General features: G+C 40.3%; 1 protein-coding gene across 4 annotated transcripts in view; it reads right to left on the bottom strand.

Moving 5' to 3' along the window:
• The window catches only part of LOC121689398 (solute carrier family 12 member 3-like), a 76,679-nt gene that overhangs the window by 5,680 nt on the left and 44,516 nt on the right, over nt 1-26,483 (bottom strand). For 2 of the 4 annotated variants that reach the window (XM_042069174.1, XM_042069175.1), the window contains 14 exons: nt 19,572-19,917; nt 19,105-19,239; nt 18,944-19,019; nt 18,564-18,659; nt 18,196-18,335; nt 17,978-18,088; nt 17,519-17,630; nt 17,025-17,149; nt 13,699-13,783; nt 13,360-13,520; nt 12,632-12,739; nt 12,244-12,367; nt 12,042-12,143; nt 11,397-11,552 (listed from right to left, as the gene is read on the bottom strand). In XM_042069174.1, coding sequence (XP_041925108.1) covers nt 11,397-11,552; nt 12,042-12,143; nt 12,244-12,367; nt 12,632-12,739; nt 13,360-13,520; nt 13,699-13,783; nt 17,025-17,149; nt 17,519-17,630; nt 17,978-18,088; nt 18,196-18,335; nt 18,564-18,659; nt 18,944-19,019; nt 19,105-19,239; nt 19,572-19,892 — 1,852 coding nt within the window. In that variant the 5' untranslated portion in view covers nt 19,893-19,917. Of the gene's footprint in view, nt 1-11,396; nt 11,553-12,041; nt 12,144-12,243; nt 12,368-12,631; nt 12,740-13,359; nt 13,521-13,698; nt 13,784-17,024; nt 17,150-17,518; nt 17,631-17,977; nt 18,089-18,195; nt 18,336-18,563; nt 18,660-18,943; nt 19,020-19,104; nt 19,240-19,571; nt 19,921-26,483 lie in introns of all 4 variants that reach the window. The other 2 variants (XM_042069173.1, XM_042069176.1) reach the window with 2 other exon arrangements.

Raw genomic sequence — 26,483 nt, 5'->3', positions numbered from 1 at the left:
CCCAGAACGATCTGATTAAGGTCACTACCAAACTAGTACTTTTTCGCATAGAATCTATTTCCGCTTGGGACATTTTTATATCATGCATAGTTAATGAGATAATTTGCATATTTGAATACATTAGTGAATATGATAATATGGCTGCGAGTAGATAAGTTAATGACTTTATGGCCAAATAGTATTCAAATTGTATCAAATATAACAAATGATCATAAAAAAGTATGTTTTTAGATGGGATATTGCAGTTACATTATGCAAATTAGATTTGTTTTTATCCGTTTTTGTTCATGTGCCACTTCACCTTTACAAGAACATCATGGCAAAGCAATTATGAATGTTTTTACTTAATTAGTGCAAATAAACACTCTTTGCATTATTTTGTGAGAGCTAATTTGCATATGGGCATCATTTTGTTGACTAATTTGCATGCAAGAATGGGTCTGTGAAGAAATATTCGTATTGTTACAAATATTGTTTTCATGCTGTGTTGTAACTGATCTTCCCCTCCAGTTGTCCATTTAATTTAGTAATAGTAAAACACTTATAGAAATAGTATACAGTAATAGTAAATATCCATTTTTTTTTTTATATCACACATAGTTAATGAGCTATTTTGCATATTTTGACTAATTAGCAGAAATAAAGGGTATCGATTGTCCCACTTATGTTTGGGTGACATTTTATGATCAGTTAAAGAATATTCTATCTCTTTCAGGTGTAAAGTTATCTGCAGTGTAAATTCTGTCATGTTTAAGTCATGTTTATATTAGTAAATTAAATTTACATAAATAATGCATATATAACAAAAATGCCAATGCAGACTCATAGTAAGCACATAGCAAGCACTTGCAACCCATTTTTTCAGTGATCAAATGTTCAATGTACACTCGAGTTTTTCGCCATGCGTCTCTTTTATTGAACAATGTGCTCAGGGGTGAAGCAATTAACGACCTACGGTGTGGCCTGGAGCAAGATCTAAAAATCGCTATCGTACACTATCTAAAAAGAGGCGCATATGGAGCACAGCCGAAGACGCACTGTCACGAGATGTAAGCAGCAACTCATCTGGAGGATAAATGTCCTTTAAATGTCATTTTGTTTTTTTGTTCAGTCTTTCGAATATTATTGGGGTAAGTGTTGCTTTTTTCAGGCTATGTTTTCGATGGTAACCCATTGTCAGTCAATAGTGAAGTAATTAACTGTGTATAACTATTTTGTCTTTGACTATGACACCACGGTGAAGTTAGTTTCACTTTGCCAATGAGTTCAAATAATAGACGAATGCAGAAGCGTGTAGGCTATACTCTGCTAGGTTTTAGTAAAGTATGGTTTAGTGGAATACCTGTTCCATATGGTCTCGCATGCAAGCAGATTCCTTCAATTGCGCCGCTGACTATCAAAATACCGATGCGCTGTTTGAAGTTGCGCTGCTGCAGACTTTGGTTGCTACTATTCACAACTACCACCATCATTATCATCTAGTTTCCAAGGTGTGCGCACAGGTAGATAGATAGATAGATAGATACTTTAGTCATCCCGAGGGAAATTTTAATAATTTAAACAGTTTAGTTAGCTGGCTAGCTAGCTAGCAGCTGGCTGAGTTTGTGTAATTTCCTGAAGTGGAAAGAGATTTTGTTCAGGCCTTAATAGATATCCTTTGTTTGAAAATAAATAATTTCTATTCTTTCCTCTTAATTCCATGTGTTGCAACTCTCGCTGGTAACTTTATTAACTTATCCAGCAAACTATTACAAATTCACGACTGTAACAAAACACTGCAACTCTCGCTTGCCCTCGAACTAGTCCATCTTCCTGTTTCCGCTTTGTCGCGCTCGTCTGAAAAAAAATGAGTGGTGCGCTACCTCGCGCTACCTGGCTAAAATCCTGGCGCACCAGCAAGATCTACGTCATTTTGACTTCACGGTGTCGCGCTACCGGTCGGGTGCGTCGAGTATGTAGAACGCCTTAGGTGCCTTGCTCAAGGGCACTTCAGTCGTTCCTACTGGTCTGGGTTTTAACCGGCAACCCTCCGGTTACAAGTACGAAGTGCTAACCAGTAGGCCACAGCTGCCCCCCACCATCACTGGACTGGGCAAACCTCAAAATTTGTTTAAGCTATTTGCCAGTGACCATGCATTTTAGATCGCCAAAATATAGCCCAATATTTCAATTTTTCCATTTCTTCTCTGTCCAGTGTAGTCTCTGAGCAGCTGTAAGGGAAGGCAAATGACAGGTAGCAGCTTCGATGGTAGAACACATCCACAACAAACACATCAAATGATTGTCCACTCAAAAGAAGACTTAGGGCCCTATCTTCGATCGGAAACACAAGTAACTTATCAAATGCAAAACACAAGTAGCTTTGTGGGTGGATCTCGGGCACTGTTGCTATTATACCGCCAGGATAAATTACTCTTGTGCCCGACGCAAATCTAAATCGGGTTGGCATTACTCATAGGTGTGGTTTGGGCGTCACAAACCAATCAGAGCGTCTTCTCACATTCCCTTTAAAAGCAGGCGCGCTTGTCCCATGTCGGATTGCTATAATGGCTGATTTGCAAGGTGCACGCCAGGAGTGGTTCACAGCCGTTCTTGTCAGGGCCGTAAAAGACAGAGAAGTGGCATTGTATGGGGATGGGAGAATACCACCCAAATTAATTCTTTCTAGATTACCAGGCTCTGGATTTTCCAGGCTAGTAAAGTGCCTCCTGACCTATCCAAACACCTGAAGTGCATCTTCAGTATGCAGAATGTTCGTTTAATTACACTGTGTGTTTGTGTGTGTTTTCGATTAAATAGCATTGCCAGGAGATGGCAGACATCTGTCACAGCCTAATGGGTCAGGCGTAGCTTACTCCTATATTCCTCCTCACTGAGGGAGAGATAGGTCTGTCTGGGCCGGCAGACCCTGTCCCTCTCGCGTCTAATTCTCTGTCCCAAGACGTACTCCATCTCACTCTGCAGTAGAAGAATTATGAGCAATCTTAACCAAATTGTGCACACGCTACATTATTGCCAAGCAAAACCATACCAAAATCCCACCAGGGAACGTTTGTGCCGGAACACGCCTCCTCTTTTTTCTGAACCGCCCCCGGGAGCGCAAGTTCATCCCTTAATTTACCGATGTGAATCTGTGGAGGGAAAAGTCTGCTGTATTCAGCTCAAATGCAAAATAGGAATGAAACAAGCACCAGTGTACAAAGTCACTGCACTGAAAATATGACCAAAAACCGACATGTAAACCGTTGCCTCCTACTATGCAAACGTTACGTTAGCTGGACATACCAGTCTTGATTTGATAGCTAGCAAATTATGCTGATGGCAATACTGGTTAAAAGGTACATTTCGTAGAAATTAATGTTGATTACCATCTCACATTGAATAGTAAAATGTTTTCTTTTTTTTATTTGAATATTACTGTATACTACTTCTATATACTATTTATTATGACCGCCGCGCAGCGAAGCGGCGGTCATATAGGTTTAGTCAGATTTTTTTTTCTTTTCTTTTTTTTCTTTTTCGCATGCCCAAATTTCCATCAATGATTCCCGGGACACTGAAAGACCGGGGTACACGAAACTTGGTGGGCATGTAACCCCACATGGATAGCATGGAACCATCGTTTTTCGTTTTGATCTGTAGCCCCCCCGCTGGACTGGACCCCCCGAAAGGAGTGTAGGGCAGACACAGTTTTCTGTGAATATCTCGAAAACCGTAGGGTTTAGAAGGACCATTTTTTTTGTATGTTGATCTCAAGGGGCCATGTCAACCCATTCCATAACCACTCATTTCATGTATAGCGCCACCTAGTTAAACACAAAAAAGTAAAAATTAGGTGTTGTAATTGAAGGTATCTGTGACCTAACATAGTCAAAACTGCACGAAATTGGAAGTGTAGGATCATTATGACACCCTCTGTATGCACGCCAAGTTTTGTGGAATTCCGTTCATGGGGGGCCACACAATAAATTAATTTATGTTACTATACACCAACTGGCCTGTAGGTGGCCGGAGACAGTTTTCTGTGAATATCTCGAGAACCGTAGGGCCTAGGAGGTCCACCTTTTTTATGTATGTTGGTCTTAAGGGGGCATGTCAACCCATCCCATTACCACTTATTTCATGTATAGCGCCACCTAGTTAAAAATTAAAAAGCAAAAAATGAGGTGTTTTCATCACAATATCTCTGGCTGACAAGGTCAAAACTGCACGAAATTAAAAGTGTAGGATCAAGCAGGCAAACACACAAGCACGCACATACACACACACACCCACACACATAAACATAAATTTGTACACGCACACATGCACACAATTCAAGAATTTTTCCCGTCATCTACTCCCTGAATTTTTGGTCATTGATACCCGGGACACCGAACCACCGGGGTACATGAAATTTGGTGGGTATGTAGCCCCACTAGACTTTTACGGAAAAATGTCATTTCGTCCCCGGGGACCACCACCACCCCCCCGCTGGGCCCCCCGAACCGCAAAAAAAAAAAAAAAAACATTTTTTCCTAAATAACTACCTGAACCGTGGCACTGAGGATGAAGAATCTTTTATGGTATGTTGGTCTCAAGGGCCCACATCAACCTGGCTCATAATCACTCATTTGTGATTTGCACCCCCACCCCCCGGTAAAAAATGAAAATGCAATATTATTCTGCTTTAATCGCCCCTATCTTCAGTTAAGATGTTCAGAACTGCACCAAATTTCATGTGTATGATTGACCTGGCATTCTCTGGGGGTATGCCAAGTTTCGTAGAATTTCATCCATGGGGGGGTCTAAAAAAATTAGGTTATGTGTACATTTAGTGACTGTACACTCATTGGCCTGTAAATGGCGGTGCACACATATACACATGCACACACACAGGCACCCACATACTATCGGTATTAGAACGGCCGATACATAATTACAAATTCAGTAGGATTAAAAGAAAGCCAAAATAAATATTCATCATCATTATCATGGCTGCATTTTCAGTATTGGCGATAAGTAGTCGTTTGTCCACCAGATGGCGCATTGTTGCAGTGAGACGTAATTTTGTTGGAAGTTAAAAGTGGGATGGAAAAAACAATGGACGCTTCCTACAAGGACTGTAATTTACCGCAGCGAACATCTAATAAGGATAGGACGATGTTCACATGAAGTGTAATTCCCATTTCTTCTTGAAGCCGAAATAAATCTGAGGATGTTTATCGGACATGCTTGGTTTTTACTGCAGGTACGTTAATCTTGTAATATCAATAAGGACCTAGGTAATGTTACCGTTAGCGTTGGTTGAGTGATGGAGGCATTTAATTGATTGCATTTGTAGAAAACTATAAATGCGGTTATACCAAGGAAATTGATAGCAGCACTGTTTGTATCTTTCGACTGTCATTTATTGCATGTGCTACAAAATCATTCTGTGCAATGGAAGATTTACCAACGTTACACCGGTCTGATACAGTTTTGCCTATACATGCGTGAGACTGAGACGCCTGTTTATTTTGTTTTAAGTGCGTGCAGGGTGTGAGAGGGGAATCGATGTGCTTTGATTACAGCTTGGTAGTTGTAGTCTGTGAAATTAAAAAGCACGTGTGTGTGAAGTATCCAAACAATGACACCTTCATTTCATTATGGCTGCTTTAGCAACACACCTTAAGCTACTGTGTAGTGGGTCCCATTTAGAAGTGGCTACTTCATTCGCGCTTTCCTTGACTCATGGAGCTGCGTGAATGTTATTACAACTTTTCGCCACGATATGACAGTTTAAGTCCGCTTGATACTGTAAGGCGTAAACCATTGGTTTCCAAAGGAGATTTTATTTGTGTCGCCAGCATAGCCTATTGACAATTTATGTTGTAAATAGGCCTACCTTATAATCCTACCTGTAGCTTAGGGAAGCTAACAGCTTTCTATTAGGATCTAGTTTGTTAGTTACCGTTTTGTCATAACTCCCTGATGCATTTTTGCATTTAGAATTGCCAGAGCGTATATAGCTCAATCGGAAAATTAAACAATATCGGGTGCCTATGGACTAGGCTGGGTGAACCCAGCCTGATCTGCCCGCTATTTATTTTTTGATTTCTTAAAAGATTGAGCTTGGTCTGATGAAAGCCAGACTAGCCATGGACCTCAGTTACACAATGCAAGGGAACATGAATCAGCCTATATTTGCACGAACAATAACGGACAAAAGCTCTTCAACTTTGGCCCGTTAAAATGTGTATGAACAGTCTAGTGACGCATTTCATCAAGGCCCATTTGGACATGTCAGTTATTTGCACCACTGGTTAGATGTAAAACAGCATTTCGTTTCAGACTAGGCTACTGTTACTTAATTTGTGCATTAACAATGTTTCAGACTACTGTTACTTAATTTGTGCATTGACAATAAAGTATTACATGAACTAAAGATGACTAAAATCTTATGTAGAAGAAGAAACATTCACAAAAAATCCATCCATCCAAAAATGACCTTTGTTTTTGATAGCTGTTGAAAACGGCATGGAACTGACAGAGATGTTTTTGTTTATAAATACATAAAAATAAATAAATAAATAAATAAATAACATTATGCTGATACCTTTTGTTTTTCCCAAATACAATGTAGCCTACAGGTGTAAGTGACCTTTCATCAATCCAGTTGCAATGGATGAACTGTGATGAACTGCCCTACTTGTGATTGTTTAGAGATTTTAAAGGTTTTATAACAATGCTACATCTTCTTTGGCTATTCTACAATCTATTCACCTTTTCAGCACCAGTAGGCTACTTTCTGTGCAGCCGCACACACACACTCAGGCATGCCAAACAAGCATACACAAAAGTTTCAAGAGTGGGGGATGGAGTAAAATATGGAGACAAATTGAAGTGTGATTTATTTTCGCGGAACGGATGTACAGGACTGAGCGGCGGTCATATTTTGTACCGCTATGCGGTACATCTAGTTATTATTAAAATCAGTGGACTGCAGGGGAAGATCAGTTACAATACAGCCTCAAAACTAGAATCTATTTCTTCACAGACCCATCCTTGCATGCAAATTAGTTGATAAAATGAAACCCATATGCAAATTAGCTCTCACAAAATAATGCACAGTGTATATTTACACTAATTAAGTAAAAACATCCATAATTGCTTTGCCATGATGTTCTTGTAAAGGTGAAGTCGCACATGAATGAAAAAGGTAAAAAATGACCTAATTTGCATAATGTAACTGCAATATCCTATCTAAAAACATACTTTTGTATGATCATTTGTTATATTTGATACAATTTGAACAACTTATCTATTTACAGCCATATTATCAGTACATTTCTTTATTATGCATTTATATTCGCTAATGTATCAAATATGCAAATTATCTCATTAACTATGCGTGCTATACAAATTAAAAAGTACTACAGAATCAATTGAGAAATGTTTGGTAGTGACCTTAATCAGATCATTCTGGGTTTTTCCCTGTCTAAAATGTTGAATATGACAAATTTGACTATTTCATGAAAAATATATCTTAATTTTGAATTTGATACTAGCAACATGTCTGAAAAAAAAGTTGGGACGGGGGTAACAAAATGCTGGAGAAGTTGTGTAATGATAAATAAAATAGTTTCACAACTAATTAGGGTAACTGGCAACACGATTGGGAATGAAAAAGAGCATCACAGAGAGGCAGGTCTCTTACAAGTAAAGATGCAGGGGTATTCATCACTCTGTGTAAACCTGTATGCACAAATGATGAAACAATGCAATTTTAATGCTTCTTAACATGAAATTGTGAAGTATTTGGGGAGTTCATCATCTACAGGACAAAATATTATTAAAACATTCAGAGAATTCATTCGGACAACAAGGAGGTGGTCTTCCCCAGCCGCACTCCCATGGACAATTGCATTACCCTATACCACCTTAGTGTCTATTTATTGCAAATGTACATTATGTATTCTTATACATAGCCAAATTCTACTGCCCTTTTCATTCTATTCTTAGTGTTCTGTTTTTATTCTTTTATTAGGGCCCGAGTACCGAAGGGCGCAAGGCCCTATTGTTTTTGTAAGGATTATTATTATTATTATTATTATTATTATTATTATTAGGGCCCGAGCACCGATGGTGCGCAAGGCCGTCCCGCATATAGGTATCACCGAGAGGTGCGAAGCCCTATTGTTTTTGTAAGGATTATTATTATTATTAGGGCTCGAGTACCGAAGGGCGCAAGGCCCTATTGTTTTTGTAAGGATTATTATTATTATTATTATTATTTATTATTATTATTATTATTATTTTAACTTTGTCTCAGAGCGTTTTCCTTTTTTGAGGTGTTTAAACATGGGTGGAAAGTCTTGAAATTTGGCACACACATCAGGTGTCACACAAAGCAGTTAGGTACAAGAGCTTGGCCCCGGGCGTGGCCCAGGGACTCAGTAGTGCCCCCTTAGGTGATTGATGCAGTGGTTGGCACATACTTTCAGCTAGACACATCAAATTTGGCAGGTGTGTGTATCTCCCCAAGATGAACAACTTTCGTATGTACAATGCATTAGCCACGCCCAACAGGAAGTGAGGTATTTGGGATTTTGTGCGGACTAAAATGTGATGAATTGTGGTGCTAAAAGAGGTGTTTCCCATCAGTGAAAACACATGAAATTTGGCACACATGTCAAAAGGTACCGTGAATACACAGGGGAAAAGCCTTGGCACTGGGCTTGGCCCAGGAACTCCATAGCGCCCCCTTATGCCACTGTGACTTGTGGTTGGCATATAGTTTTAGATAAACACACCAAATTTGGTGGGTGTGTGTAACTCCCAAACTTTTGTATTAACATGCCATTAGCCACGCCCACAGGAAGTGAGGTAATTGGGATTTTGTGTGTTGTGGACATGACCAATTTTAACATACTCCTCCTAGACGGTTGATCCGATTCATGTGAAAGTTGGCATACATGATGCCAATATGCTTCTGATTCTAAATTGTGAAGCTTTTTTTGATATGTTGTAATTTGACGAAATGGCAAAACTATGAATTTTAATACCCTTCCACATAAACAATAAATGTGTCTTAATTCACCATGCATGGCTTGACATGTTTTAAATTTCACAGGTCATTGAATACCATGTTAATGATGATATTCACATGCCCATAATGCATGTTTGGCATAGCGCCACCAACTGGCAACAGAAAGAATGACAATTACACTGATGTCCCATGATCAATTTTAACATACTGCTCCTAGACGGTTTGTCAGATTCATGTGAAATTTGGCAAACATTATGTCAAGATGTTGCTGATGTTAAATTGTGAAGGGATTTTTTATATGTTGTAATATATTATGGTTTTAATATCTCACCACATAAACAGGAAATGTGTCATAAAGTCACAGTGCATTGAATGAATGGTCTGAAACTTCTCAGGTTAATAGATATTATGATTATGATGATATCCAGACACCCAATGGGCCTGCCTGGCATAGCGCCACCACCTGGCCAACCAGGAAATGTGCCAGAAATGGACAATGCCCTAACTGATTAATCTGAAACTTTATAAAATATTGGATATTATTGTGATGATATTCACATGTGTAATTCACATGCCTAGCATAGCGCCACCATCTGGCCAAGCAGGAAATGTGCCAGAAATGTTCTATGTTTTGAATGAATGGTCTGAAACTTCTCAGGTTAATCTGAAATTTTGTGTGCCAGAAAAAAAAATCCCCAAAAAAATAGCACACGCATCAAATATGTACATTTCACAAACGGACCACGTCGGGGCTTTGTTGGACCACGAAATGTCATGGGTTGCGGCCCGCAGGTGCTCGGGCCCGCCATCGCCGCTTGCGGCTATATTTCATTTTATGTTTTTTATTTTTTATTCTTATATGTGTGAGTGTTGTACTTTGAGAGCAAAGATTAACCGGAGTCAAATTCCTTGTTTGTTTACGCAAACCTGGCCAATAAAGCTGTTTAAATGTTGTACATTTATTTACAAACAAGGGAGAGAGCTGAAAAACAAATTGGATGGCTGTGGTCTTTTGGACCTCAGAAGGCATTGCATCAACATCAGACCTGTCATTGTATGGGCTTAGGAAAACCTCTGATAACCATTGTCTATGTGCATAATTTGATACTCAATTGCAGCCAAAATTGTAACAGCCAAAATTGTATTGAGAATACTGATACTGATTTCTGATACAGAAAATACCGCCGTCTTATCTGGGCCTGGGCTTGTTTAAAATGGACTGAGGTAACATGGAAAAGGGCCCTAAATAGTATTTCTCCATATAGGAGGAGTTCAGGTGCTAAAATGTCCGGTCTGCAGTCCAGATTTTTCAAATTAGGTGCATAATGGATAAAAACATGACTAAGAATACCCAATACTGCTGAGCAACTGAAATCCTGTATTGGGGATTAGTGGGACAGCATTTAATTATCAAAACTCTAGCAAATGGTCAGCTAGAGTTCCTGAACATTTAACCCTCCTGTTCGTTTTATGTTTACTAGTTTGTGTTTCTGGTTAAAAATGGCCGCTGCATTATAACTTGTTATAAATCCATAGTAACACACATATTATCATCTAATGTTGTGATAGACCTTTGTATCAACTTGTGTTCTATTGGATAGTACCAGTTTTGTACTTCCTATTGCTATTTATGGCCTGCAGGCCTCACTGACCTGAGCTCATGCAAGTCAGAAAGGGGAATATTCTATTGGGGAAAGGTTCCATTTGTGTTTGTGTGTGTGTTTTAATGTACAGAAGCACATATACAGTCCATCTGATCAATAAGTATGTGCCTGGACTTAATTTTATACATACGACCATTTTTTCACCCATTCATTTCTAATCGCTTTTCTAATCATTTTTGACCGGAAATACACACACATGGGCGTTCTAAAGTTAAATAACTCTCAAATTGTTATAAAAATAATCAAAGTTTGTTTTGTGTGTTCAGACGCCCTGTGTTAACAAAGTCAAGAAGTCTCAAGGTAGTCAGAATAAGTTAACAATATTTTTTAGAGAGAAGAATTGTCAATCGGTCACATTTGACGAACAGAGTTGAAGCACAGTGGTAAACATGCTCCCGTAAAAATTAAGATGCTCCCGTAAAAATTAAGATGTATTTTCCATGAAATAGTCCAAATTTCAATTTTCAACATTTGATATGTTGTCTATGTCCTTTTTGCTGCTAAATATGGGTTTACGAGATATATTATCACATTCTGTTTTTATTTGCATTTTACACAACGTCCCAACTTTTTTCTCTTTTGGGGTATATCTCTTATGCTTGGTGAAACCACCTTGGTCAAGCAACACATCATGCTTACATGGGTATTCAATTAACAAAATAATGAACATATTGAAAACATGACCACAGCATCTATACAAACAAATCTTTTCAACTTCTAACCTGGCTTCTTGTAGATGACGTAGCCAAAGAGGAAGAGGAGGATGCAGAAGGTGATGAGGGCTGCCTCCCAGGTCAGCATGAACATAACCACGACAGAGACGACGGCCCCAAACAATGCTACCCAGCGGTTGTAGTAACGAAAGGAAGGCCTCCAGCCTATAGGGGGCAGCATAGAATCATGCAGCACATTTTTAAAAGAAACGTTTAATAATGTTTTGTAATTTGTAATTATCCAGCATGGAAATCACAACATACATACTAGAGATACTGTCCAAAATGTAATTAATTCATTCTTTATTTTTATAAATTTGTGTTTTTGTAGAAGTATTGGTACATAAAAGTAGTTATAGCAGATGTTCCCAGATAAGAAAGTAATGTCAGGAATAGAAGAATACAGTCTTTAAATATTTGACTATCCTTCTGCAAAGTGTGCAATTGAGATTGACATATATGATTCAAAGAATATGATATATGATATGGTATAATATGACATAATATGAATCATATTATACTTCTATGAATCATATATGTCAATCTGAATTGCATATGACCATATTTGCTGGGGAGAGATTTCAGTTGAACTGTAATGTATTTCTGTGACTTGGGGGGTTTCCTATGGAACTCTTGTATCTTGAATAAACTCACCTGGCGAGTTTGTGATAGAGGCGTGGAAACAACTGAAGTTGATGAGCGCGTACGAGCAGAGGAAACAGTTCGAAATGACAGGGGCAACAAGATCTAAGTCACCTGAGAGAAAGATGCATGAGAGTGAGAAAAAGAGAAACTGATAAATAAACTACACTTACATGAGGTGCTAAATATGATAAATTGTCAGGCTAAGACTCACCAATCAAAATGAATGCTAATGCGATAAAATAAACTAGAATATAACCACGGTAAGGCTCATCATTCATCCCATAACCCTTTGCAAAAAAGCCAATATAGGGGTATATGTTGTCTCTGCAAAGACACTGTGACAAAGAGAGAAACAATATTTTGTAATAACAAATGCAATATACTAAATATTATGTTCACAGCTCTGTATGCATTTCTATTTCCATTAGTGTTGATGGAGTAATTTAAATGAATAAATTCAATAGTTTATCTCGTTATCTGGAATAGTGAATAACCATACTCAGCAGCAAATTATTCACCAATATGCTACTATACACTAACTAACAAATGTATTTCATTGTTAAACCTGACGAAGGTAGATAAGAATTAGAGACACCCACCTGAAACACCTTCGGGGCAGAGACCAGGAATCCAAGAGCAGAGGATAGACTAGCAGCAAAGATCCCGGCAATGATGATGGGTTCGACGCCTGATACCATCGTTAGCGCCTAGGAGTCGAACAGACAGACTAAGATAGATTAGTGAAAGCCTAAAGCTGCACACACATAGTCAGTGATTTGTTGTCACCAGTTGCTTGTTTTTTTTATGTTATGCAACATTTTTCCAATGGTAATTTCACCTGTTGCTTGTCACCTCAAAATTTTAAATAACATTTTTTATGTGATGTTTCTCCCATGGTTATTTCACCTGTATTCACTGAATTACACTAACTTTTCATAGTCTGATGGCGTTGCTTCTCTCTTGTATGTCTGAATAAGTGACACATTTCTTCAGTTTAGTTAGACTAGACTTTGGGGTTTTGATGTTTGGCTGAACTTAAGAGTTCATACAAACCTTTAGATGTAGGTCCATCTACACCGACACTGTATTTTTAATCTTACATGTGTACATGTATGGCATGCATGCTGTATTTGTGTCCATGTTTCTTTGCTTAAATAGTAATTTGTGCATTGTTGCATTGTGCTAAACCATAGCTAGATTATTATGCATCATTAAATATGCACATTTTTGAAAACCATTATAAACAAACTGTAGCAAAATAAAAACATTTCAAGGAACTAAACTCAATTTCTGTCGTGATATCTTTTTTTCCTGGTTTGGTGTTTACCCCAGTGTCAACTGCGAGGCCATATTCGCAGTCCCCTTCATGTGAGCAGCTTGTGAAGTTCCAGCCAAAGTTACAGGCCACACCCTCACACACATCTGAGCCGTTCCCCAAAGAGAAGCTGTCGTTTAGGTTGCCTGTGGCATGACGAATCATACACGAGCCTTGTAGAGAGACAGAGGGTGTGAGAGAGAGAGATATATATAGATAGATAGATAGATAGATAGATAAAGAAAGAGAGAAATCCTTTACATCTTTATGTGGACTCCAAATCTAAAGTTTGTGCTACTAACAATCAAGAAAGTTTAGTTTACTCATGTATTCATCATGCTGCTGTCTTACCTACAGTTACAGAGATAATCAAATAGCTCATGGTGGTGCCGAGGATGGCCAGGAGCGTCCCTTTGGGTATAGCACTCTCTGGGTCCTGTGCAAACCAGTATTGGAAAGGGGGTGTTAGGACAGACCAGAGCAGGGAACTAGTAGTAAATAATGTACATCTAGTACCAGGGTTAGGTAGTAACGGATTACATGTAATCTGGATTACGTAATCAGATTACAAAAATCAAGTAACTATAATCAGCCCAGATTACAATAAAAAAAAAATGTGTAATCAGATTACAGTTACATTGTTGGGGGTTACCTGATTACATTTTATCATGCAAACAATGCAACTTTTTTTATGATAGCCTAGCTATCTTTTAATTTGACAAGCTTCGAAGCTTTGACGGGCTTGTCGGTTCGATCCCCGACCAGTAGAAAAAATGTGGGCGGGGGAAGTGGTTGAGCACTGCTCTCCCATGCCCACATCCACGGCTTAAGTGCCCTTGTGAGTAAGGCACCTAATCCCTCATTGATCCCCGAGCACCGCTGTAGCAGACAGCTCACTGCTCCGGGTTGGTGTGTGCTTCACCTCACTGTGTGCCCATTGTGTGCTTCATCTCACTGTGTGTTCACTGTGTGCTTCACTAATTCACGGATTGGGAGACCAAATTTTCCTCACAGGATCAAAAGAGTATTTACAATTGGGGCAGGTCTCTCGGCACACTGCCTGATCTTTTCCTCCTAATCTTAATGTAGCCTCTTGTTTTAGTGTTACCAATTACTTTAAGAAAGTCACCAGGTCCCCCTGGTTGAAAAACATCCCAAAGGAATAATTTTCTCACCCCCACAATTAAAATGGACATGGTGTCATTCAATCTCAGGCCATGTCCCTGGGTCAACAAAATCCAGCGAAAGCTAAATTCATTGTCCAGGTGTGCCCTTATAAAGGTTAAGCTGAGTTGTGCATGTTTGGAGAATAGTGATCCATGATGACTAAGTGATCAATTTTGGGATGGGGTGAAAATTTCAACCACCAAAACACCACCCCCAAAGTGGAGAATAGCTATAGAAATGTATTAGTTTTGGGTGTTTTTCAGACGATGGGACCTGGTGACCTCAAAGTAAATGGTAACACTAAAACAAGGGGCTACATTAAGATTTTTGGAGGAAAAGATCAGTTAATTCACACAGGAATGCTTTACTCAGAGCAAAGAGATTTCTTAGATGTAATGAAATAATAAAGAGAAAAATAGAATCAGTGGTGGTGTTGGACATTCCTAACCGGGCTGTAGCCTATGACATGAGTTAAAAAAAAATGCATGCAAACTAAACTCAATTTAATTCGCAATAATGTCACGTTTTTACATGACATAGGCCTATATGCAGTTGTTTGATTGCACGCATGTTTGCATTTTGCAAGGTCTATTTTCTTACGTCTGTCTGTCCCGCCTTCAACACTTTACATATTGCCTTCAGCACTGCTAGAATGAGCAACAAAAAACAAGCATCTTTAGCAGGTCACTGGCCAGAGTGTTTGAGTTGCGAGAGCCGCTGCAGAGATTTTTTACAGAAAAAAAGTCACCGTTAGCTGCACATTTTAGTGATGAGGACTGGGTGTCAAAACTCGCTTACCTGTGTGACATATTCGGGTTGCTTAATGACCTCAACCTGTCACTCCAGGGGAGAATGATGACTGTCTTTAAACTGGCAGATAAAGTCGCTGCATTTAAAGCCAAGCTTGATTTGTGGGGACGACGAGTGGACCGGGGTGTATTTGATATGTTCCAAACAGTGGTGGGGGTTTTGGGAGAGACTGAGGCAGGGCCCTTTCTCTCGCAGCTGGTGCGCAATCACCTTGTTGCGCTTTCAAATGAGTTTGAGCGTTACTTCCCATCCTCCAAAGATCCACGGCAAACAAATGAGTGGGTCCGCAACCCATTTGTCAATATCCCGAATAGTCCTAACTTGTCAGCGCAGGAGGAAGAGCAATTGATCGAAATTGCAAATGACGGTGGTCTTAAGAGTGTGTATGAGGAAACCTCTCTGGCGAGTTTTTGGATCTAAACCAAAGCAGAATATCCCGAGATAGCCGTAAAAGAGCTGAAAACATTGCTACCATTTCCCACCACGTAGGCCTATCTATGCGAGGCCGGGTACCAGCAACAGGTCTTAATTGGGCTTTCCTTGCCGAAGAAAATACCATGAGTCAGAGGATTAAACACATCAGGTAAGTTGTATTCGTCCATAGACTGTACATTACATACTGTTAAGTGACATAGCAGGCAGCAAGATGCAACCGTTAACTAGCATAACAGCTCTTATCGTTTCATTACGTTGGTGACGTACATCGTTCGAGACGAGAGATGTAGTCCACTGAGTAGATTCGCACAAAACCAACATAACTTTTGAAGTCTATCGAACAACAGTACTTTCTTGACGTGAAAAATTATCTTTTAAATTCACACACATCATATGTGAAATTTGTGGCACAATTCAAACTGGACCAAAAAATAATTGTTATCTCTCCATTAACTCCCGTTCATAATTTTTTGAAAGATAGGTCCCATGGACCGGAAGTAGAAGGGGCGGGACTTCACCACTCTATTAAATTAAGATCCCAATAGAGCTGGTAAGTCCCGCCCTTTCCGCTGGACCTCTAGATTGAAAAATCGTCAATGCAAGTGAATGTGAGAAAATAATTATTTTCTGGTCCCGTTTGATTTGTGCCATGAATGTGAACATATGTCGTCTGTGAATTTTTAATATAATTTTTCATGTTACGAGTTTGACAGTATATTATATGATTCTTCGGCTATCAGTTGTGGAAAAGACATAACGAGAAAGACTACATGTCGCCTGTGACGTGAGCTAGCTCTAATCGCTAACATTAACTGAGATGCTAGTTTTTGTAACGGCAGGAATAAACACACATGGTAACAAAAATATTTGAAACATGTCTAGCTTCACTCAACACATTACAATCACACTGTATCGTAGTGTTAAAGTTGTATGGTTCACTGTGTTCAAAGTCGATCTTAATAACCCTCTACATCTCGACCAACTGATGGTTGTTATGGGAAACTAGTGATCTGTCGTCTAGCGGAAAGTTGTAGTCCACAAAGTGCTCTCACACAAAGTTTAACCGCATCAAACTTCTACCAGCTCAATTGTAGCATTCTTTACACGAAAATTTATATTAAAAATTCACAGACAACATATGTTCACATTCATGGCAAAATTCAAACGGGACCAGAAAATAATTATTTTCTCACATTCACTTGCATTAACGATTTTTCAATCTAGAAGTCCAGCGGAAAGGGCGGGACTTACCAGCTCATACGTACCTTTAAGTCACCAGAGATGTTGGCCCCAGCAAGGATGCCAATGGCAGAAGGAAAAAAGATGGCAAACATGTTGAAGAAATCTCCATCTCCTTTTTCTGGCAGGAGGTTTTCCATGAAAATCTCCCCTGGAACAGGTAAACATAAAAGGTTTTCTAAGAAAATCTACCCTGGAACAGGTAAACATGAAAGGTTTTCTAAGAAAATCTACCCTGGAACAGATAAACATGAAAGGTGAACTGACCCTTAACCCCAAAACTTCATGCACAAGCAGGGAATGACAACACTTTATATATTACATTGTTTATGGAAATACAGAGAAATTCTATGTTTAGCTCCCTAAACCCCCTAACCACTCAAAATACTCTCAAATAATATACTCGCTGTTCTCGATGTAACTATAAAATGTTAAAATAATAATACATATGAAAATAGGGCAGAGTTAACATAAATTCAAATCTGTATAAATAATTCCCATTCATTTGGTGGTCACATACTGTGATAGCCAAAGATGCCTCGGGCTTGTTTCTCAGGCGTAGGGGGGAGAAATGTGCCCACCAAGTAGTTGGCAAAGGTCACCATGAGCACCAGGAAGAAAATTATCTGAGTCTGAGAGAGAGAGAGAGAGCAAGATAGAGAGAGAGAGAGAGAGAGTTTTTTGGTCCCCCCAAAAAAACAACAAATACTTTTAGAATGTAAATCAACTTTATCATCCATGTAATTCTGAAGGCATAATAGAAATTCATCATTCACAGTATTATTGGTGCATGTTCTCTTTGTCTTTATCTGTCTAGGTCTCTGATTGGATTTATTTAAATTCCACTGGTGCTAACAAATGACAATAAGGGTACAGTATTACAGTAGAGCACTCAAAAGAACCGCAGTGCATGCAATTCTAGTACGTTTTTTTTATCATACAACTTTTTCAAAAACAAAAGCAACTTCAAAAGCTTTACCTTAGATTCCCACTCCATTCCAGCCATTGAAATGAGGAGAAGCACGGTGACTGTGATCAATCCAATAATCCGCACATCATTCATATCGTCCACTATAATGGCATCATGTTCCTATGCAAAACACAAGTTCAAAAAACTACACCTCATAACCAATCAAAAGTCTTTTTTTAATTTACTGTTTTCTGTCACTTCTTAGTAAAGCCACAAGTGTCCCTCACTTTGAGAAGTTTCTGGACGGTCTCAGCAAACCCAACCGTGTTCAACGAACAGGCTATGGCATTGGCGAAGGAGAACACCATCCCGATGGGTCCCCCTACTTCTGGGCCCAGTGTTCGGGAGATCATGAAGTAAGTGCCCCCTAGAGGAAGAAGAGAATGCACTCATTTGTCAACTCTCCCATTCACTTGAAGTTGAAACACACAGCACATTAATTGTACGTGTGTGTTTGTGTGTGTGTGTGTGTGTATGTGTGAGTGAGTGAGTGAGTGAGTGAGAGACAGAGAGAGAGAAAGAGAGAGAGAGAGAGAGAGAGGAGAAAGACCAGTACATCACAGTCTGACAGTAACAAAAGTGCTTAATATTTTACCTGACTTTACTCTCCCATTGGTGGCAATGGCAGATACAGAGAGGGCAGTCACTGAGGTTATGACAACGGACATCAGGATGATGACCCAGGTGAGAACTGCATTAGGGAGTGACAGAGGTGAAAAACTCTGGCTTCAGGAGGTAAAAGTCCTACTAACCACTCACTGCATCCACTGAATTTTAATTCTCACAACTCCTCAGTCAGGTAGAACAGCTAATCAGATCAGCATTTATTGAAAACAAAGCATCTCATTCAATGCATGAACACCATTGAAACATGAGTTTGAAGCATTTGTATTTCACCAAGCCCACCATTCCAAACATGTTCATTTAAATGTCAAATATTATGAAAAACAAATGGATCTCTTGGAGATGACTCACTGATGCCCACTGAAGAGGTGATGGTGGGCAAACGAAGAAAAAGAACGACTCCCCAGATGTTAAGCATACAGCGAACCTGCAACACACAGTTGGCAAACAGTATCAACATCTGCCTGCATGTGTGTGTGTGTGTGTGTGTGTGTGTGTGTGTGCACGCTCACCATGACACCGGTAACCCAGCCAAAGCGGACCGGCGGTTTTGCATTTTTCGCCCCCTCAACACTGCCCTCTACATCTGGGATGCCTGGCAGGCTTCCGTTCCCCAAGCCCTCGGCATTACTGGCAGTATCTCCATCCTATGCAAACATTTCCACATACCGGTCACCACAGGTGCATAACAATGTATTGCAAGAATGGCACACCGAATCAAATATGCTGCTTTAGCCATGTTTTTAGCATGGTTGTAACAAAACTATCCTAATTTGTATAGATCCCCTTAAGGGTCCTAGAGGCACAATAAACTTAAAAAAAAGTCTATATCCCATATTAATTTTGTCTGGTGTGCACATTAAAGTTTCTGGTGTCACATAAACGTGTATTTACATTTATATAAAAAAAATAAATAAATATATATATATATATATATATATATATATATTATGACTTAAGACCTTCGAAAAATACTTACATCAAAAGACTTGCGAAGAACCTCCAGGGATGGTCTACAACGCCGTTGCTGACCTACAATTGTCTTTGCATAAAAGTCTAATTGTGGCACCACGTCTATGGTGCTATACAGGGACGGCCGTCGGGCATCCTGCTGCGACCCCTGGCGCCCCTCGGAAGTGTCCGTAGTGCCAGACTTGGAGACGTGCCTCATCTCGGTCGCTCTCTCAGCGCGGTTAACATTTGAAGGAGCATTTTCGAAGTGCACAGTGTAACTCATCTGTGGTTCTTGAGGGTTGATATTGATGTTTCTTGCGTTTAATTTGGACAGTGTGTGTCCCATGCTTGAGAATCAGGTTGTTTCTGTCCTGTAAAAACAAAATGTATACGACTCTTGCAAATTTATTGTCTAGCAGGAACAGAGTGTATGCAAAAAGTCTCAAAACAAACACAATGGAGAGGGAGAGAGCAAGTTTGCAATACAGACATTCTGACAATTGGAAGGAAAACTTTGGGTTAAAATTCCATTTGCTCGCCTCTGCATACCACACATCAATCTGTCATAGGCCTTTCGTGAAACATTTGCAATAAGCTCGCTGTCTATTACAATCACTGGAAAAAAAACATGAAGCCCAAATTTTTAATCTATTTTTGCTATCAGTATTAGGTCAAATGCAGGCGTGCTGGAACATATTTTTTAACCTGGGGTGCTGAAGACTAACCTGACTCTCGCCAGATGAATTTCGTTTCGCCTAGCTCCACTCATCCATCTGGGACCGATCCATTGGAGTGTTGCTTCAGAAGGCTGGGCCTAATCAAAAAATGCTTGCATATGATTGAATAAGCCACTTGTCCGTCATCTATTGACGTGCTACTTCAACCACTCACATCGAAGCCAACCCGTGACGCTGATAACAGTCTCAGTCGCTTCTACGCTATGTCACATCTATGAAACTCCCGCCCTGCGTCCTGATTGGCTGTACCATAAAATCGGGCGCAGAAATCACTCTCAATGGAAGAGGTCCCAGATGTGAGTGAAGCTAGGCGGAGCTAAGCGGAACAAAATTCATCTGGCGAGTCAGGTTAGCTAACAACAGGCTATTACAAAAATTGGACTTGAATATGATGCCATCTGTTAGGTGTGCATTTAAACGTGACATAGGAACGCTCTTCGGGTGTCGCTGTCTCATATCACCCCGTGATAGGACCGTCTTATTGCAGGGAAACGAGCTCAGGGCTCCCCTGATTTGTTGATACGGTGAGATGCAAATTTTACCTTATTACATTGTCGCCCCCTCTGCTACGTTTCACTGCTAGTAACCTGGCAATTCAGGCTAAAGATCAGCACCCTCATATGTGGGAGAAAGGTTTTTCAACCTGTGCACTGTATTCTGCAGTGCTAGGCTTTGAACATCTCTTTCATGACTGTTATTTAAACAATTTCACTGAAAATGAATTGCTTGCTCCCGCATAAACCATCTATGCCATTATTTGACATTCAATGTGTTTTCAATATTGTAGCCAGAGGCGATTGCTCTAAGACTACAGGGGAAGCTCAGCCTCCTCTAAAATATCACGGAAAATCACATCAAATAACACTATTACATTAGCTTCTAGCCTACTATTCCAACTAGAACATGCTGAAAACATGTTCATTTTCATGGCTAGTTTGTTCAGCAATAAGGTTTTGCCGGTCATTTACCGTGATTTCGCACCCGTAATACATTGCTGTGACGACACGATCCATCAAAAAACCATGCAAAAAACACATAGACGCTCGGCTTCACTGGACTTTCAATGGCACTACAGAGTGGGCTGATCTCAGTGCAGAAAAGCTACACATTTATTGGTCAAGCGCCACAAAATCGTAATTTCCAGGGAAGCCCGGCGTCTCTGGGAGTTAATGGGACAGTGGGATGGCCCGGACGCCGAGCTTCTGTATGATGATTGGAGGAACCGTCATAGAGGCTGGACTCTTTTTGATTGACAGCATATGTTGCGATATGACAGGAAGTGGTTTAAGGGATGCGTTAACGTTAGCAGCTAAAATTCTCATAATTTGGGAGCAATACAGTCGGTTTCTATTTGTCTTTGTAAATAGCATAATGTAAATAAAACCGTAATGTGGAGTTACAGAGTTTGTGACTTGCCTTTGTTTCAGTTGTGTATTTAGGCTAAGTTAGGTAGCGTGCTATAACGGTGTAGGCTACATTATGCCATGTCTGCCATGCCAACTCTATAGCCTACTGTTTGGCCTATTCTGGGTTTTGGGGTCATTTTTGCCCTCAAAGAACAATATAGCACCTTAATAATATTAATTTAATAATTGACCATTTTTATCAGAGCTTCCCCTGTTCCAAAGATCAGCAATCACCACTGATTGTAGCCTATAGCTTGTTGCAGTGACACTGGCATACAAGTCTCTAAAAATAAGCCCAAAAGAAGCGACACAATACCAAATAGTTAGCATCCACTCCCCGAACCCCTGAGGCGGTCATGTTAGAGGAGCCTACAGTTACAGCGCGGAGTCGACGCAGAGGCAAGACCAAAAGAAGCGACCGCAAACAACAAGCCCAAGTCGCTTATAATAAGTGGACTATGGCAACACTGATACAACTCTACACTGTTGATGTAGCCTATTGAATAAACTTAACATTTCAAAACATCCAGACTAGGCTACTCGTCATGTCGAGATGTCATTTTAGCTAACGTGGTTAGCGGTTTCTCGGACGCAATTGAGCAGTTTGTCCACACTTCAGCAACCCACAAACATGAAATATTCTGTTTAAACTTTTGAAAAGGATAGACACTAAATTAAGTTTTGAGTTTAGTGCAGTAGCTTAAACACACACATAATTTAGTGGCTTTACACATAGAGTGAGCGCATAGTTTTTAATGCCTGGTACAATCTACAATAGGCTACAGACAAGACTTACATGCTATAAATATGAGACATGTTTTGACCAGAGACAAAGCTAGGTGGACATAATATATCCTGTTTTCTGGATCAGGTAAGACGGGATGAGAGAGTGCACTTGCATCGCCTAGACTCACTAAACCCAAGGCACAACCAGGTTACATCAGTCTATGAGAGCCACCGATGGGCTGCTTAGAAAGTTGACTCTGTTGTGTAATGTTACTATTTGACTGAGAAACTGAGCTTTGTAAGATAAACCTTTTATTTATTAAACTTGGTCAGCACACACGTTCAGCATGACTTTTTCATTCTCTTAATCTACTGATGCCATATCACGTATCTCCTATGTATCAGGTAGCTATGCCATTACTGCAGCCATCTAGTGGTTGGGAGTTAACCTCATTCACTTATCATTACATCCCCTTTTCTTTAGATGTAGCTACCATACACTTAAAGGCCGTGTTGCAGGGTTCATTTTCCAACGAATTTGCACAATTTGCTTGTTGGTAATAAACATTTAAACTGTTATCCATTGTATTTGATGTTGTTGGGTATCACAAAACGGAATATAATACGAAAAAGCAGGTACTATTTCACAGCGTTTGAAGTGATTCTCCTTTCCCCAACAATGCATTGCATTACGTCACCTTGGGGAGGCTACAGACCAAAGCCCACCTTGAGACCCTTGAGAGTAACGAGAGAGGAGTAAAGAGAGAGGAGTAAGGGATTGTTCAGCAGTAGATAGCGCAGATTATAGATAAATAGATCTATAGATAGCCTAGATATGTATAGACAGGTAGATAGATAGATAGATAGATCATGTCATATGCTGGTCACGGGGGGAGCTCCTCGACCAGCGGCCAAAATGCACTCGCTTCCCTAGTTACTGCAGCTCTCCACCACATCGTCTCAACACAGGCAAGTTAGTCTCTTCAGCTCTTTGGTTTTCATTGGGTACTGGTTCAGCCGAAGCAGTGCAGGCTGGATATTCCTTAGAAGTTTCATCTGTCTGTCCTGGCAAGGTGTCTTGTGTTTTCAGCAGACTCCGACGATTCCTTCTCAAGATTTGACCATCCTTGGTTCTCACTGTGTAGGACCTTGGAATCCCATGCCTTGCAAATATCGACTTCATGTGTTTGATCACACAGGCCGCTGACATATTGGGAAGCAGTGCCATCTCTGGATAGTTGGACAGGTAATCAATCACCAGTAGGTAATTCTTGCCATTCAAGTAAAACAAATCAGTCCCAACTTTTTGCCAGGGCTCATCAGGTAGTCATGGGCTCTTTTGGCTGTTTTGCTTGATGTTTTAGACAAGTGTCACAGCTTGAAACCATCCTGTCTATGTCAGCATTGATTCCTGGCCAATAGACAGCTGTTCTGGCCCTTCTCTTGCACTTTTCCATGCCGAGATGCCCCTCATGCAACCTATTCAGCATGTCTGGTCTCAGAGACTGAGGAATGACTACTCTGTTCTTCCTTAACAGCAGGCCATTAACGAAACTCAGCTCTCCCCTAATGTTGTAATACTGTTGACACTTACCTCGTGGCCAATCTTCACTCAAAAGCTTGATGACTTTCAGCAAGACAGCATCCTGCATTGTCTCAGCAGCGATCAGCTTGGATTTCATGTCAGACATAGGTAGTGACTCAGTGATCAAGTGAACATGTAGATTAACTTCCGTTTCAGTGGAGCACTCACCCTGTTCTGCACTATGTGCTTACTCGGTGTGTAAATCAATTAAAAATCATAGCGTTGTAGCTTCATCATGAGCCTTTGAATGCGTGGCGACATCTCGCTCAGGTTCTTCCTGATGATGGCTATAAACGGCTTGTGATCAGTCTCTGCCACAAACTTTGGCAATCCATAGACATAACCATGGAATTTCTGAAATCCGTACACTAGTCCTAAGCACTTTTTTTCAATTTGTGCGTAACGGCACTCAGCACTGGTCATCGTCCTCGAGGCATAGGCGACTGGCCTCCAGTCTTCTACAGACGCTTGCAGTAGGACAGCTCCAATTCCATTCTTTGATGCGTCAGTGGAAATCTTTACCTTTTTTGATGGATCAAAAAACATCAGCACTGGCTCTGTGGTGAGAGTTGTTTTCAGACGGGACCATTCAGCTTCATGCTCAGATGTCCACTTGAACTCGCACCTATCACGCAGAAGTTCTCTCAAGTATACGGTCTTCGACGACAAGTTTGGAATGAATTTTCCAATGAAATTGATCATGCCTAATGCACGTAACACCTTTTTTGTCTTCAGGCCTTGGCATTTCTAGTATTGCTTTTGTCTGGTTCTACACCTTCTTTGAACAACTTGTCCCCAAGAAAGGTGATTTCCTTCACTCTAAACTGACATTTGGATCTGTTCAGCTTTAACCCGCACTCCTGGACTCTTTGAAGGACCTGGTTGAGCCTGTTATTGTGTTGCTCCAGTGTCGATCCCCAAAGGACTACATCATCCACATACACGCGTACATCTTCAATGCCCCCTATGATGTGCTCCATAGTTCTGTGGAATTCTTCAGGAGCGGAGCAAATTCCGAAAGGCATTTTCAGGAAACAGTAGCGGCCATACGGTGTATTGAATGTACAGTACTTTGTACTGTCCTCATGCAGCTTTAACTGCCAGAAGCCTTGCGAAGCATCCAATTTACTAAAGTATGTGGCACCGGCCATTTCACTTTTTATCTCATCTCTGGTCGGTATTTGATAATGTTCTCTTTTTATGTTGTTATTCAGGTCTTTTGGATCCATACACACGTGCAAGTCTCCATTTGGTTTCCAGACACACACCATCGAATTCACCCATTCTGTTGGCTCTTCAACTTTCTTTATCACTCCCAGTGACGTCATTCTTTCTAGTTCTTGCTTCAAATTTACTCGCAGGGGCGCTGGAACCCGCCTGGGAGCATGGACGACTGGCTGTGCATCATCCTTCAGTTGTATTTTATGGACCCTTTCAACAAGGTAAACAAAAACAATGCTTGAACGTTCTATTTGGGCCCCAATCTACTTCCTCTGCATTAAGATAACATATGGAATGTTAAAAAGGAAGTCTTGTGGGGCCAACTATGATGCTGATAATGGAACTCTCTTGAAAGGGTCTATAGGTGAATGGTAAGACACCAAACCCCTGGAAAATGTCTGGATATTGATTCACTATCAACTCCACACTGTGCTGTGCATTGACATTGTTAATGCAGTAAACCCTCTTCACTAAGCCTAAATTTTCACATGCAGCGTCACCTAGTAGCAAGTCATGTCCATCTGGGACAACTATGAACATAAGGTGATGTTCCTTTTCTTTAAGTTTCACCTTTAGTCTGCATGTGCCTTTTGTGTTGATGTTTTGTCCATTGTAGGCTTTGAGCTTGACTGAACTGGGATGTATCTGTGGTTTCACCTTCATGGCTTTGATCATTAAATTGGCCTTTGCCCCTGTGTCTAGCTTTAGAGGAATGAGTCCACCATTTATCTGCAATGGCACAATCCACTTGTCCTGTTTTGCACAGTTTATTTGAGCACTGTTCAGTCTCTTGGCTTAAAATCAGCCTGAGCCACCATGCCTACAAAGAATGTATCTGATAGTTCAGTTTCTTCAACTGTTTGGACACGTTCACCTGTTTCCTCTTCACTCTGTTTCCCTTTGGAAAAGCATTGCTTAGTGAAGTGATTTTTCCCTTTACATTTATTGCAAATTTTGCCATATGCTGGACATTGCTTAGGAGCATGCTGGTTGCCACATCTTTTACACGCAAATGTCTCTGTATTTTTCTGTGGTCTTTTCTGTTTCTGTGTTGGCCTAGTCACTGCAGCCACTGGCGCTGCAGCAACGTCATGATCCTTCTGCTCATTGAACGTTTTTGCATGCTGCTGGGCTAGTTCACTTGCTTGACAAATTTTCATAGCCCCAGCTAAAGTAAGTTCTAACCTCTCCCTCACTTTTTTGTCATGTGTCCCGAATACTATTTGATCCCGTATCATTAAATCTCTAAGCTCTCCAAAGTT

This window comes from Alosa sapidissima, chromosome 18, assembly GCF_018492685.1.
Source record: "Alosa sapidissima isolate fAloSap1 chromosome 18, fAloSap1.pri, whole genome shotgun sequence".
Classification (NCBI taxonomy): Eukaryota; Metazoa; Chordata; class Actinopteri; order Clupeiformes; family Clupeidae; genus Alosa; species Alosa sapidissima.
This window is presented reverse-complemented; position numbering and strand designations above follow the sequence as displayed.